At 42.6% G+C, this 15,604-nt stretch overlaps 1 protein-coding gene across 2 annotated transcripts; it reads right to left on the bottom strand.

The window, feature by feature from the left end:
• Positions 1-962: 962 nt before the first annotated feature.
• On the bottom strand, positions 963-14,415 carry usp12b (ubiquitin specific peptidase 12b). Of its 2 annotated transcripts, none has more exons than XM_079371995.1 (10): positions 14,172-14,415; positions 11,515-11,595; positions 11,316-11,399; positions 10,793-10,916; positions 10,197-10,468; positions 9,986-10,062; positions 7,781-7,864; positions 6,983-7,180; positions 6,809-6,887; positions 963-5,636 (listed from the first exon to the last, which is right to left on the bottom strand). In XM_079371995.1, exons 1-10 carry the CDS (start codon positions 14,331-14,333, stop codon positions 5,535-5,537), a joined length of 1,263 nt encoding a protein of 420 aa, XP_079228121.1. In that variant the 5' UTR covers positions 14,334-14,415; the 3' UTR covers positions 963-5,534. The 2 variants fall into 2 exon arrangements, with proteins under 2 accessions (XP_079228121.1, XP_079228120.1); XM_079371994.1 differs by having other exon boundaries at positions 10,793-10,922; positions 14,172-14,413.
• Positions 14,416-15,604: the final 1,189 nt, after the last annotated feature.

The raw sequence follows: 15,604 nt of genomic DNA, 5'->3' as shown, positions 1-15,604 counted from the left end.
TCACTGCTTCTTGATGTTGTTGTGGTTGTTGTGCGGTCTTCCTGAAGAGAGATGCGAGTCACTGCATTTCTGCTAAAAACGAAAATACTCGAGTCATGGTCATCCTTTGTGGGAGCGTAGCAAACATCTGAGGTGAGTCAGAAGACAAAAACCCCTCCTGGGGAAGATGATCTCACACGGAGTATGTAGAGCATGAACTCTGTTTTCTTCTCAAAGTGCCTCTAATGAAGCTGATCCTTTTTGTTCTCCCCGTTTGATTAAAAAAAAAACCTACAGAAGTGAAAAACAACAACATACGTCTCGGCTCGTCAATCAAATACAAATGTTTCTTTACTTACCTTTCAGCAGACACTACTTGGAAAGGGAAATGCACAGTGTTTGTGTTCAGTTTAGCTTCAAATTAAGCAAAATCTCACTTGGCAAATATTTAAGATAAAATATTATCGTCCTTTAAATAAAGTTTTAATTAGTCTCAGAGCTCCAAAAAACATGTGAAGTGTGCTGTTGTAAATCCACTCTGATCCTGTATTTGATCATGTCTATAAACCCCTCTATTTCAGCCCTGCTCAGAACAGGCTGTTTCTGTGTCTGTAGCTTTAAATATGTAAATGAGCTGTGTCTGACCACGCCCCCTCTCTGGAAGGGCTCGGGTGTACTCGCTGCTTTCTGGCTCCATGTCCTATTGTTTACGGTGAGAAGGCAGACTCAGAGGGCAGAACAAACACCTAGCTGTGGGAGTGTCACCCACCTGGGGGAGGGGCTACTGCCCTTTGTGATGTCATGAGGGGGGAACATCTCCACGGCCTGTTTTTGCACACATTTTCTGAAAAGTGGAGCAGACAGAAGGCTGAGAGGATCTTTGGAGGGTTTGACTCTGGATTGGCTGATAAAAGAAGTTCTTTTGAAAACATTACAGGAGGGAGAAAAAATAAATAAAAAAGAAACTCAGACAAGAGTCTAGATTTTATCATCTTCAAAACCAGTTTGTGTTTTATTTCAAACAGTTTAGACACCAGCCTTCATTCCCAAACTTCACTGCATCTACATGTATTCAGAGTGAACTTCAGACCACAGTGTGCAGCGGCAGCAGCCTCCACAAACATCCAGACAACAACTCGGAGGACAAGATTGAACTCTTCACTCTCGAGATGGTACAAGCAAGTACTGAGAAGCCTCGGAGCGTGTAGAGTAATAACCTAAGAGCAGAACTAGAAAAGAATCAGTGACTTTAATATCATGAACTGTACTTTCTAAAAGATTCAATTGAACGTCACAAAGTCCGTTTTGTCGTTTGCGTCTGCAAGGCTGCTGCCACTCCGTACACCAGCTGCAACATACGGGAGTGTTTTTGACACATTCAGTCACTTTTCACCCATCACACAATTACATTCTTTGTGACCTTGAAAAATCGCAGAGTGATGTGGACTACTGAGGCCTTTAAGGGACATTTGAGAGGACAGACGATATAACTCATAACTGTTTGGGGGCGGGAAAAGGAAAAACCCACCTGCAGATGTCCGATGTTTTTTGTCATCTAATAAGTTAACGCTGAAATGTGCGAAGATCTTACGGTACTTAAGGAATTTAATGTTATTGCAAACTGTAAAAATTTAAACTGAAAACATTATTTAATCAAAGAAAGATCCATTGTGGGTTTATTCTGTGATTTACGGTTGATATACGCAACTTAATCCTAAACTTTAGAGAAAAAAGCTGTCACTCTTTGCAGACGACACCATATTGTAGCTTCTTAAAATTTTTAACGTTCGTGACATTCAGAGTGGATTTTTCCTTTTAACACAGTGGCGTACGTCAGTTTTTTGGTCAGTTATTTTCTGCACAGCACTTCTTTCAACTTTGAATGTAATATATTTTCCATCGGATGGTTTTTGGGTGTATTACGGATTTAGCTGTGAGATTACAGGTGAGCTAATTTAAACTGTTGGGATACCCGATGGGGGCGGGGCTTGTTACTTTTTAAAGCCCCAGTCGAATTGATTTACAACAGGAATACTTCTTTTCAGATATAACATCCACTAACATTTTTAGATCTATGTCTGATTATTTCAAGCAAGCAAATATTTAATTTCCAATAATAACATCTGTATTTATGTACACCTCCTCATCGCTCGTCAAATACTCCCAAATTTTAACGACATACTCTTCAAAGCTGCCTACACAACAATGGTAGACTAGTAAAATTAGTGACATATATCAAAATATAAGAAAAAGATAACATAAAACATTTATTATAATATTAATTATATTTAAATAAAAAGAGCCTTTAAACATACTCTTCCAACACTTTGTCCATTCAGAGGTTTTAGGCAGTTTAGTTGATGACTCATCAGTCTTTCAAAACCAATTTTTTTTTCATGAAACTGAATCAAAAAGAAAAGACTCACACCCAACAACTCTAGGCTGGATCTGCGTCCTTTCTCGACCAACCTATGTGCGCTTTTGTGCTTGTTTTTGTTCATTTAAACTATCAGCAAATGGAACATTTCTTTACATTTCAACTCATTTGAAACCCCAAAAAAATACAAACTACAAATCTCACCGTCAGAGATGATCGAACAAATAAAACCTTCCTTTCATTGAGATTAATTCAGTTTTATGAGCAGCACAGGCAGAAAATGGAAATAGTGTTGACATTGAAACCTCGACCGAGTGAATGAAGGGAAGCGTTTGAGACACGTCGTCTGAAGTTGCTCCCTTCGCTGCAGTCTTTCACGCCATTTTAAAGCTTAAGCTAAGAATCTTTCTGAAAAATGAAATACTACGAGTATGGATACGTCTTTGTTTGCTAATATTACATTAACAGTACCTGTCACATGGATCTGTTTTGTTAATACCCATTTTCACCCAATTAGTTTTAATTTATCACTTATTTTGAAGTTTTGTACTGTGTTAATCTATGGTGTTTTACTTCCTGTTTGGTTACCGCTGGATTGTGCGAAGTCCCATGAAATTCGTAACTCGAAAAATTCGATCAAATCCACTTTCAGACGTTTTCAAATTTAAATTGACTTCCAGAGGAACAAATCAAAGTCTCTATATGTGAAGAAAATGTCAGCAAACTCAGAAATATCTAAACTCCATCAGAGCTAAGTGTTTCCCTGATCTTAGCTTAGCTTCTGGGACTCAAAAGAAAATACCATTTCCTGTTGTTAAAAGTGCTTCTTTTGTCTCAGCAGACAGAGAGAGAGAGAAACTTCAGATGACCAAGACGTGTCGGACTCTAGATGGTGTTTTACAGGTCAAGCAGCAGCCCTATTTGAATTTAACTGTGCACACTTAAACATTCAGATAATACCCGACGCTCTGCCTGGGACGCTCAGTTACCGAGAAATACAAACAACACTTCAACACGACAGAGAGAAAGTTTCCTTTCTATCTGCTGCAGCTAAAAGTCACAGGTTAGCGTGATTGTTACCCTGTGGTAAAAACTTGGCAGTGTAAAACATTGTTGAACAAAAAAAAAAAAAAAAACACGATTTAACAAAAAAAAAAAAAAAACACTCCTACATTTGGTTTTTTTGTGCGTTTGAAAGAAAACAAAGGAGGTGAGAAAAGGAAGTTGGTGACGGTCAGTAGGCGAACGTTTTCCAAGAACGAGTACAGGCTTTAAAAAAAATTCTTTCGGATTTGTTTCAAATCAGGAGTGTTAAAATATAACACCAATGGAAGAACATTTCAAAGGGAGTTATCTTACTGCATTAAATGAGCCACATCTCAACGTAAGCAGACCGTTAGCGTCCTTCAGTATTATTGAGAGCTTCGAGTTTAAGAGTCTGGAGTGAAAAACGTGTTATGGAAAAAGGTCGGCGTTTCCTGCCAGAGCTGCAGCTGCACGAGAAAGAAACAACACTTGAGCCTCTCGAGTCAAAATTTGCCAGCGTGCGATTGGTGTTTGGTGGGGAACCAGCTGCAGCAAAAGAGTGTGTGTGTGTGTGTGTGTGTGTGTGTGTGTGTGTGTGTCCAGAAATTAAGCAGACATTCAACATGAAAGTAGTGTGACCGTTTGGATGTCAGATCGTCTTCATATGTCCCTTTTTAAAAATGGTACAAATATGCATCAAGTCAAAAATGTTTTAACAACACCCCCACGAGAAAGCCGTTTATAAAATAATAATTAAAAATAAAAATAAAATAAAAAAGAGTTAGCTTGCTTTGATGTTGAAACACCTGGCCGCTCTTTTTTCTTTTTTTTACGCGTTCACTCGTCAAGAGGCATCAAAAACAAAAAACCGGCAATGGCACTTCGCTGACTTTCAAAATAAAACCAGCTGCTTTCACTCAATTTCTCATGATAGATGTTTAAACTAGAATCCGGATTATTGCCGTTCTGTCTTCAGCTGTCTTCACCCCCCAAATTTAAAGCAACTTTTTTTTTTGTTCCTTTCATTTGCAACTAATCGTTTGGTTTTCACCATTTTGTTTCTTTTAAAACCCCAAATTACCATCTGTAATATTTCCAAGTTATCACGCTCTGCTTTAACACATTGATCCCCAACATGTAGAAGATATATGCATATTATAAAACAGTGCATGCCTTCGTGGAGAATCTTAAAAATGGTAGTTTTGGAAGAAACAAACTTTTAGATAATTTCCCTCCAATATTTGCTTCGTCTAATATAATTGGGGCAATAATATTAAAACGCTTTTTTTTTTCCTATTTAGTAAAAATCCCAAAATGACGTTCTTTCAGATCTCTCGTGGCTGGTTTCCCGTTCTGCCTTTAACACTTTTTGTTATTAGCACCTTCATTGACTTCATGCTCAAAACACTGCAAGCTAACATCACCGCGCCGCGCCGCTCGTTTACGTTTTAGCTCCTTAACCAGTCGATGTTCCGTCAGAGTTTTGTCGTAGCGGGTCGGATGTCTAACGAGGCTATGAGGTAATTTTCTTTTTTTCTTAGCCGCTGGAATGGGTTTTCTTTTTTTTTTTGAGTAAACGAATGGTACCAGTGGCGTAGAAGCTAAAGTAGCGTGGTAAAATGTGCACACACACAAAAAAATAAATGCTAAAGAAGACGGTGAGGCAGCTGGTTACCTTGAAGAGAAGGGTTACAATCAGAAGCGAGAGTCTCTTCAGAAACAGTTGATTGGTTACTCTGCATCATCTCAACAATCCCAAAAAAATCGCTTTGACCTCCTGAACGGAGCGCCGTGCGTGCAGCGATGTCAGCCTCTTGGATTGGCGTAACTCCCAGCTGACGCCCCCGGTGCAAAGCGAGTGTTAGAGAATCAGCCATCTTGTTTTTTTTTTTTTTTTTCCTAAGGTGCTTTTTTTTTGTTTTGTTTTTTTTTGCAGTGGGGGGCTCAGAGGGGTTCATCAGTCGTAATCCAGGAGGCTGGCACACGACCTGCACGCGTCTCAAGATCCGGTGTGGCGCTCCCGTGCAAAGCTCCGCCGACGAGGAATAAAGCCTGGATACTTATGTGAGCGTACTGGGCGGAGCCGGTGGCAGCCGTAAGCTCCTCCCCCTCTGTTGAGTAACAGTCTGTTGGGGATTTACCCGAGGCTGGTTCAGTCTCTGGACTGGTAAAACAGGATGTAACCTGACTCAGAGTTCTTGGAAATGTCTGACGTCAGACCGTAGAACTCCTCGATCGCCTGGGCGTCAATTTTCTACAAAAAAATAAAGAAAGAAGGTTTGAGTTTAGAAACATTCATTTTCAACAAAGTCGTTTTTTTTAACAGTTTGATCAAAACTAACTTTTTAACGTTTTCTTTTTTCGTCAACAGAGTTTGTGCGAGCCTTCACCGCAGCCTAGCTTAGCTTAGCATTAAGACTTGAAATAGAAAAGGGCGGGCATGGCGCCTCTTAAACATTATTTTTGGGGGGAGGGATATTTTGGGATGCCGCTGGAAAAGGCCAAAAAAAGAAAAATCTGTTTTGAAAACAGATCCAAGAGATTGAAAGTTTGAATTCAGAGCAGAGAAATGGTCGGACAGAGAGAGTTAATCTCCACAAACCATTTAAAAAAAAAAAAAAAAAAGAAAGTTTGTGTTTGTGCTCTGCAAACTCAGCAGAACCTAACAGACCGGTTTCTCTGCTTTGGACCAGATGTTGAAGTGGGCCTCGTTCCCATCGTAGTGGAAAAACACACGGACGGAGACGGGATCAGTTTTAAACATCACGTCTGCGATGACTGTGACGAAGACGGGGTTTTTATTTTCTCTCTGTATTTGCACAGCAAGCACGTCTACAACCCTTCTTGAAGATTTGAGGAAAGATAAACGATTTGAATTTGGGGAACGTCGTCTCCAGCAGTCTGCTGGGCTGCCGGCCTTTCAGCTACATCATGCTTTTGGTCACGCTACACCTGGTGATTCTGTCAGTGATGATGGCGGCGTGAGCTGGAAGCTGTTAGACGTTGTGCGTGTGTGTGTGTGTGTGTGTGGGCCGCCGTGTTCTCCCCTGTCAGCACGTCACGGAGGGGGAAACAGATGTTTTTTTCGCGGCAGACGCTGCAGAATAACACGAGGAGCTGCAGATTCGTCGGAGCCTGGATTTGCGTCACGCTTGACTTTCACGCCGCCGTTTGATCAGATTAAAAGAGAAGAACAGACGCGGCGGCGGTCTGTGATGTTTTTTTTTAATTTTCTGAACACGATGTGCTGCCGTCCAGGTCTTCCTAATCAGACTGACACGGGGTTTGAAATTACCAAAGCGGGATGAATAATGTCTCAATTAAAGCAGGTGGATGATGAACGATGATAACGAGGACGGAGCGGGAGAGACGATGATTCTCCTTCCTCCTTCTCCTTTGTGAAAAAAAAAAAAGTCTGTTTCTCACCTCTACGATGTCGTCGTCGAACAGCAGCCAGAAGCCGTGACTCTTGACGATGGTGATGTAGTGTCCACGGTTCGGACCGCTGCGGAGCACAGACGGCAGACGCCGCCGGTCAGTAAAAAAATGTCCACGATATTAAAACACCATAAAATGAAGGAGTGAAGAGGAAGAGCCTACCTGCCACAGTGTACGACCACGGCCACCAGGTCGTACATGCGGTCGGGGTTGGTGGCGTCCCCGGACGTGTTGAAGAGGCGGAGCTCCAGGGGGAAGACGACGCGATAGGACAGTTTGGTGTAGCGGTGCAGCTGGTCCATGTACTTGAAGCGCTTGAGGTGGAGGGCGAGGATCATCGGGAGCTTCTTCACTCGCATCCTGCGTCACACACACACACACAGAGAGAGAGAATGAAGAGGTCTGGCGTCCTCTCGGGGTTTGATCGTCATGGAAACAGACACTTGACTCTTTTCGCACCGTGTTTAGAACGTCACACTACCCAGAATGCACCTTGCTCGTCAGTCCCTTCTACCAGTTTGTGTCTATCCTTCTCAGGTCGGGTCTTTGACTTTGCTCTGTTCTTAAAGTGTCTCGAGATGAAGGTGAGCACTGATTGGTCGATTTGCTGACGGCAGAGTTACTTTTCTAAAGATTCTGCCGGATCAGATTCTGGATCTGATAAAAAGTGATGAAAGTCTTCGAGGTTAAACAACAAAGTCCGTTTGTTGTTGTTGTTGGTTTTTTTTTTTCTTTCAGGCTGCCGTGCAAAACACGGTAACAGATTGAGGCAGGAAGGCCCTGACTGGTTGCTATAGTAACGACAGTCTGATGTGGTTTTTGGGGGGGTGGGGGGGGTTACCTTCTAATGGAGCAAACAGAAACCTTACACGTCTGCATAGAAAATGCAGCTCGGTGCACTCGGCTGCACGCCAGCCAGCCAGCCAGCGCGTGGTCAACCCCGCCGATGATGTCACTCACCTCTTCTGGGCTTCCTGTTTGCTGCGACACTGCTCACAGTAGTATTTGTATTCGCTGCATAACGTCTCTGTGTTGCTGAAGCCCCTGTGAACACACAGACACACACACACACGCGCGTAAGTAACATTTAAAAAGTAAAAAACCCGTCCCCTCAAATGTCTATATTTCAAACCACCAAATAAATCCTTTCGTCCAAGCATCGTCACCTTTAACAAGTCTTTTAATTAAGACTGATGAATTTTGGATTTAGATGTCACAAGTAAAGATTAACAAGTAAAATCTGGTGAGCCAAATTAACATGCTGGAACACAAGTGCTCCACGCCCCCCCTCCGAGGCTGACGTGCTTGGCTCCAGTTGTACCAGCCAGCTGCTCGCCAGATAACAAATAAAGAACTGGAGCAGCAGTCTGATTGAACTCTTATAACCCCAAAAAACAATTTTACTGACCGTAGTAGGTCTTTCATGTCAATAAAGTTTTTTTAATTTTTTTTTTATTTTAACAGTTCCGTTGTTCCATGACATCACCAGTGAGATCATGTTTTCAGAACTCGATGACATCAGAAACACATGACATCACCAGTGAGGTCATGTTTTCAGAACTCGATGACATCAGAAACACATGACATCACCAGTGAGATCATGTTTTCAGAACTCGATGACATCAGAAACACATGACATCACCAGTGAGATCATGTTTTCAGAACTCGGTGACATCAGAAACACATGACATCACCAGTGAGATCATGTTTTCAGAACTCGATGACATCAGAAACACATGACTTGATCAATCTGATACCAGTGACTCTCTCTCTCTCACGTCAGTCACTCATTCACAGGAGTTCCAAAGATCAAAGGCGGAGATGCAACCCTCCCAGGAACACACCAGACACCAGTGGGTGCACGCGCCCTGGATGGTTTAAACATGATCCGTCAAAGTTATCAAAGTGTTTCTTCTGACGAGGATAGTGTCAGCACTTCTAGCAGTTACAGGTGGTGGGACGAATTCATAGACAGTGACTGTGATAGCCACAGTGATAGCGATGTCAGCTATGAAGACGACATTTCCCAGGAAGAAGAAGAGGCGGACCAACTTTCAGAAGTTTCAAAGAAGCGAAAACGAGATGAAGACGACGATGTTCCAAATCTTCCGGTGACCAAAAAACCAAAAAAGGACGAGGACAATGTCAGCAGGTGGTGGGACGAATTCATGGACAGTGACTGTGAAAGCCACAGCGATAGCCACAGCGATAGCGACGTCAGCAGCATCACTTACGAAGGTGATGTCAGCTATGAAGAAGAGGCGGACCAAAGTTTCACACTGAGAATCATAACAACCTTCTCTCTCAACTTATCAATTCTCATAATAATTCTGAGCCCCCCGAAATGTTTAAAAAAAAAAAGACAATACGAGTAGAAAACACAGGAATCCTCTAAATAAATTTGACCAGCAACCCACTTAAAAGCGCCTCTTTCAAAAAGATACAATTTACCGTAAATTCTGGACTATAAGCCCACTACTTTTTTGTCACGTTTTGAACACTGCAGCTTTTATACAAGGATGCGGCTCATTTCTGGATTTTTGTTGCGGGACAATGATCTTCTGCCGCAAAAACATTTCACGTCGGATCTTAATATCAGTCATTATCAGTCATCATGGCAAACACACGGAGAAATGCATATGATGCAGCTTCCAAGTTAGAGGCGATCGACCCGGCTGTCAGAGAAGCTAACAGAGCTGCTGCACGTAAAGTTGACACTGACAGCGACAACGAAAAAGAGACTGAGGAAGTGAATGGATGGACTTTTTCCCGTGAAATGTATTACTGTAATCCAGGTGCGCTCAATAGTCCGGAATTTACGGTAAATTGACGTCCCTTTAAATCGACTTTAAATGTTCCCAGTGTTCATATGGGTGTTTTCTCCAGGTGCTCTGGTTTCCTCCCACAGACCGAATGCATGCTCATTAGGTCAATTGGCTATTCTAAATATTTCCCATCTTGCATGTGCGGATGGTTGATATAAATAAAGACATAAAGTCATAATTATATTTCTGTTATGTTTCAGTTTCTTAAACTCCCCTTGTTCCCTCCAGTGTAAGACAACCCATGTTTCCTGTGTTATTATCCTCTGTAGCCGACGTCAATCTATGTCCACTGCTTTGCTATCGTGTTAATTTCAGGTCGGCGATGACATCACAGCGTTACCTGAGACAGTGCGTGATGGACGTGTTCTGCTCCACGTCCACCGACAGGTCCAGGAAGTCCTCGTCTTTACTGCTCACCTGCAACCAAAAAGCAGAAAGACCCTCAAGGTCACGTGGATTCTCATCGTTCAGTTTTTCTTTTAAAGCTTCGACGAGTTTTTTTTTAATTATTATTTTGGAGGGGGGGGGGGGGAAAGGGGGCGGGGACTCACAGCTTCACAGTTGAGGCAGCGCGTCTCGTTGGTCAGAGTTCCCTGGAAGATCTCGTGGACCCACGTCTGCTGGGTCTCCTTTCCTCCGTCTCCGTCTCCTCCTCCCTCGCTCCCGCTGCCTCCTCCTCCTCCTCCTCCTCCACCGTTCTGCACCAGCTTCCCATTCTGCTGTCTCTCCTGGCTCTTCTCCTCCTGCAGCAGGTCGGCGATGGTGTTCAGGAGGTAGTTGAGGAACTCGTGGGCGTCCTGCTGCATGTAGTTGTCAAACAGCTCTGTGGGGGACGAGGACACAGAAACACTCAAACGTGAATAAAGACAGAAGAGATTCAGTAAACAGCATCAGCATGTGAAGGGGGAGGAGCCTATTTCAGCTCATCTCTTCTCCTCATTCCTGCTTTTCTCTCGTCTGTGAAGCTCAACGGGGGGGGGGGGGGGGACACGAATCTCACAAATGACTCATGAAGGAACATTTTTATTCTGAGCGGATCTTATTCCTGAATTCAAAAAAAAAAAAAAAAAAAACAAGAACATGGCCGCCGCAGGAAGTCAGATGATGAGACAGCTGCATGTGGAAGCGGAAACTGGTCGTCACCCACCGTTCTCTTTCCTCAGGCGCGAGATGAACTTCTTGGGCGGGATGACGCCGACTTTCTTCTTCTGCGTGGCGATGCTGTTGAACAGGTCGGACAGGCAGGTGAGGAGGGACTCCTTACGACGCGGCTGCACCTTGGGAAAAAAAAAAAGACCCACAAGTTCATAAAGTCAAAGTCCAGCCTGACGAGACGCGTCGTGACCTCGTCTCATCTAATCTGACAAAGTGATATCGACAAACGTGCCGGCTGATCTTTGGACGCCATAACTGAAGCGCGTCTGCTGCCTCTGACTGCAACACAAATATTTGATATTGATTTCGCATTTTCCTCCTTTTTTTCTGCATTAAATCCGATGTGAGAAAGCGGCAGGATTTCATCCGGAGAATTCCCCTCGGGGCGAGTGGCTGAATACAAACAGAACCTACGAGCGTCTGATTTGTTTCTGGACGTGTTGGAGTACCGATGTGTTTTCTTCGGCTCGTTCTTTAAAGCTCGAGAGGTGAAGTGAAAAGCGAGGACAGCTCACCTTGTACGCCAGCACCTTCTCCCTGAACGGTCGACAGAAGTACAGAGCCTGCAGCACTGAGTTACAGTAGCAGGTGTTTCCAAACTGCAAGAGGACACACACACACACACACACACACACACACACACACACACACACACACACAGATGAGAAACAGATTCAGACACTCTATCTGATCGTGTGCTTCACTTTTACTCACGTTGACCAGTCCGAAGTAGTGCTCATTAACGGGAAACTGTTCCGGTCCAATCTCCTTTTCCAAGGCAGAGGCATTGGCGCCCTTAAGAAGAAAAACATTCAAAAGATGTTAAAAAAAGATTTAAAAAATATTAAAAAGCAGATAAAAAAATTAAATTAAATAGCAGAATTTCAATAGTCAGTCACATTTTTAATTTATTTATTTTTATTTAATCGCATGTTTGACTTTTCGATTTGCATTTTGCATTAAAGAATAGTTTTTGTTGAGCTTTTATTTTGAAATTCTGTACTGTTTGAAGACAGAGCGCTTTTCTCACAACGCCGTCTTTCTGAAACAAAACGAGGACCTTCCTTTAAGAGCGACGTAGCTGTTCAAGACGCTACGAAAGCTCAAAGGGACAAAATAGAACGCAACAAAACGCCTTGATTCAGGACGCCAATTAACTTTGACTTGTGCGTTTCTGCCAACAGGAACTTTCTGGAGCTGATAACTGCTCTCATATCTGACATTAAATAGATTCTAATTTACAATATTCATATATTAAACGTTCTTCTGATTCTTTTCTTGTATCTGCTGTGAAACTTGAAGTCGTCTGTTTCCTTTCCAGGATGTGATGAGCTGAGTTTCTGTGTTTGAGCAGACGGATGAAGGATGATTCGATAACAACCATGACGCTGCTTTTTTTTCCTTCAGGCCCGGACGACTCCGCGCAGTCACTCATCACCGCACCGCAGCTCGTGGAAAGTCAACACGGAGCGAGCAGCGAACGCCACGCTGAGGTTATTTACCTACCAACAAAGCCTCCACACAGGCGCCGGGTGTAAATAAAGCCCAGTGCACACAAACAAGCCAGGAAGACAAACACAGAGGATTCTGGGAAAATACAAAACACAATATGAGCTGGGAACACACACACAGTCGTGACCTCAGGGAGGTTTCAGCCAGCGCTTTGGAGAAACAGTTTGAGATAATGGACCGCTGTGTGTGTAGACCCGGTTCCACCAAGCGGACCAATCTGGGTCCAAACTGTACCCATTTACTGTCAAAGGTTGGGAGTGGTACCAAAATAACCGACCCAGACCGTCCTACTTTATTCTTTTTCCTGTCGGGGAGCCAAGTGTTCCCCAAAAGGGCGGAGCTACAAACACTACAGTGTGTTGATTGGTTGAAAAAGAACGTCCAAGCTGTAAAAGAACAAACAGCTGATTTCTATTCGATCGGTCCACGCTGGTGGGTTTCCACGGGAGCCAGCTGCCGGCCTTCACGCTTAAAACGGGTTTCAAACGGGTCACACGGACCTGCTGCCGTGTGCTCTTTAAACGCAGGGCGAGCGGCGTGAGGAGAGCTTACTGCTTTCAGATCACTCCGAGGCCGAGAGAGTCGGGATAAGTTACACTCAGAAGTTAATCTTCAAGCTGTGAGCTCTCCTGTCGGCCTCGGGGACGCCGCTCTGCTGCCACGCTCACGTGACAGGAGTAACGGTGTGTGACCTTTTAAATACGGCCTGATCGACGTGAGAGCGATTTATCAGCCGATATCTTTCTTCCTTCTGTTTTCAACAGATAGATTTAGATATAAAAACATTTGGTGCATTGATTCTATAAATGCAGATATTAAATATACTATTTTTAAGATGGTGACCTTTCTGTAATGAGCTGACAAACAGAACGCCGTCCTTCAGCGGGACGCTAAAAACTGCCAGCTAGCAAGATTCGTCTTTGTGCAAAATGCTCCAAGACCCTGACCTCCGACGTTTTCACAACACTGAAGCATCACAGCGTCAGAACAAATCAAACAACGTGGAAACATTTTGTCTTAAAGACAGAAAATTAAAGGAGTCGAGAAGAAAACAGACGAGATAAAAAAAACTGAGAAAATCTTCCAAGAAAACGGAGAACTACACGAATAACACGACCAACGTGACGCAGCGTTTTAACGGACTCCACACCTCGTTCAGAGAAATAAAAAAAACTGTCTCATTTATCGAGTCGTAAACCGTGATCGCATCGTAAACCGTGAACGCATCGTAAACCGTGAACGCATCACGAGCCACAGTGAAAGGTTACACCTCGACTTTCAGTGCTGCTTGCTGTGTCACCTTAATGTAAATGACTGCTGTCATTATTTTGAGGACTCAAACATTACTGACACTTTTATTCCTGAATTATATTTAACTTCATGATTTTAAATGTGAACACAGTTTGAGCTGTCACAGTATTCACAGACTAACAGAGTTAAGTGTTAACAACCTCTAAAGAGTCTACATATTTAATCACTCACTCATTTATTTAATGTTAATTAAATTAAAAAGTAGTTTTTTTTAAGGGAAATCAAAGTAAAGTTACAAGTTTGAACCAACAGAAGGAATTCGTTGCTAGCATGCTAAGCTAGCGAGTTTCTCCCGTTGGTCAACCCTGATAAACAAACCACCGAAGAAGAAAGCTAATATAAATGTGGTGTGTGGGTAATGTAGTCCCAGTTCAGGGTGTTTTTATACGTGAAGCTGGAGTCGCTGGTTTAAAGAGGACTAAGGTTGTATAACTTTGTGGAAAAGCCTCGACTATTATTATTAGCAAACAGGCTAACACAGCAGCTAGCTTAGCTTAGCGTCCAGACCAGCAGCCGGATTTTAAAAAGACCCGATACCGGCTCCTTACCATCGTACAAATCGAGGCGATCTTTCGGACTGTCATCAGTATTTCCATCCGTAAGCCGCCATGTTGGACCCGAACCCCGATGTTGAAATAATCAGAGCCGATGAGGCTGCAGAGTTTCCGGGGAGAGAGAGAGAGCCTTCTGCTCCTGTCTGTTACAATCATGTGAAGTCACACACAGTGACGTATACTACATCCGCCGTGGATTTTCAAAATAAGTCACCGAACCGACAAAAACAATCAGAATCAGCTTTATTGGCCAGATGTATTTGTCCCTGTGTATTTAACACACATGGTGTTTAACTTCGGTAGACTGTGCTCTCTTTGAACAGACGGAAGCCTTAAATAAAAACAATTAACTAAACATAAAAACGGGTCATGAAAGACTAATATGTACAAGACTACAAGGAGAAACATTTTGGCTTCTTACTACTTCCAGATCACATCGAAGTGGTGGCGAGTGGTGGAGTCTCAGATGGGCCCCCCTTTGGGTGGTTTCCTACTGTCATTGATAAATTCATTGATAAACTAGTTGTTTTACTGCCAGCTTGTTTTTTTTTTATGTTGTAGTTTTTTTGCTCATCAGTTTTTTTAGTTCTTTTGCGCTGTTCTTTTTTCATGCTTCTGCTGTATAACAAAACAATTTGTAAACCTGTGTTTTTAAAGGTGCTATATGAATAATAAATATATGAATAATAATAAACGGTGTGTTTAAAGGGGTATATGTACAATAGACATAAATAAGAATATTAAAATGTGTTTAAAGTTGCTGTATAAATAAAGTTGTTATTATATGTATTTTCAGCACTACTCACATACACCCACCTAAATCAAGAACCTTACTCAACCACCCATCCCCCAAGGCTTTTTTTTAAAGGTTATTTTAAAAAGGTTATACAACCTTTTAAATAAACAAAAGATAAACAAAACGTCCACTTTGTTTATGTTGTTTTCCATCTCACAGCAGCATCTCTTTTTTTTCCTTTTTTTTTTTTTTTGCTACCAGCCATTCCTGCCTCTTTCTGTATTTGAGAGTTTAAGCAACTCACATATTGGGTTTTCTCAAATGTTTTTAAAAAGAATATAATATTAATGTTAACATAACATTTAACATAACAAATTGTGTAAATGAGTTTTTAAGATAGATAAATAGATTTTCTATCTTATTTTGAAGGATAAACCGGAAGCTCATGTGTAGTGCTCGCTGTGTCTGACAGTCCCTTGACTCTGACCAGTTTCCTCTCGTCCAGCCTGAGGACGCTGTGAGGGAGTGTCGCCGACGCACTTACACGCAGAAGGTACGTAGGTAGTTCGATTCTCTACACCGGGCTGACACCGACGGGCGGTGCTTGGAGTTTCTACCGGAGCGGGACATTCTCTGTCATTTTAACCTCGTGCGATAACAAAAACGAGCGATACAAAACAACATACTATAT

This window comes from Symphodus melops, assembly GCF_947650265.1.
Source record: "Symphodus melops genome assembly, chromosome: 20".
NCBI lineage: Eukaryota > Metazoa > Chordata > Actinopteri > Labriformes > Labridae > Symphodus > Symphodus melops.
Note: the sequence above shows the minus strand (reverse complement) of the source record. Positions and strands in the feature narration are given on the sequence as shown.

Coding starts and splice junctions, on each gene's coding strand:
- usp12b (XM_079371994.1), bottom strand. CDS start 14,333: ATGATTGTAACAGACAGGAGCAGAAGGCTCTCTCTCTCTCCCCGGAAA. Junction 10,469..10,792: donor GCGCCTGAGGAAAGAGAACG/GTGGGTGACGAC, acceptor CGTCCCCCACAG/AGCTGTTTGACAACTACATG. Junction 7,181..7,780: donor AAACAGGAAGCCCAGAAGAG/GTGAGTGACATC, acceptor TGTGTGACGCAG/GATGCGAGTGAAGAAGCTCC.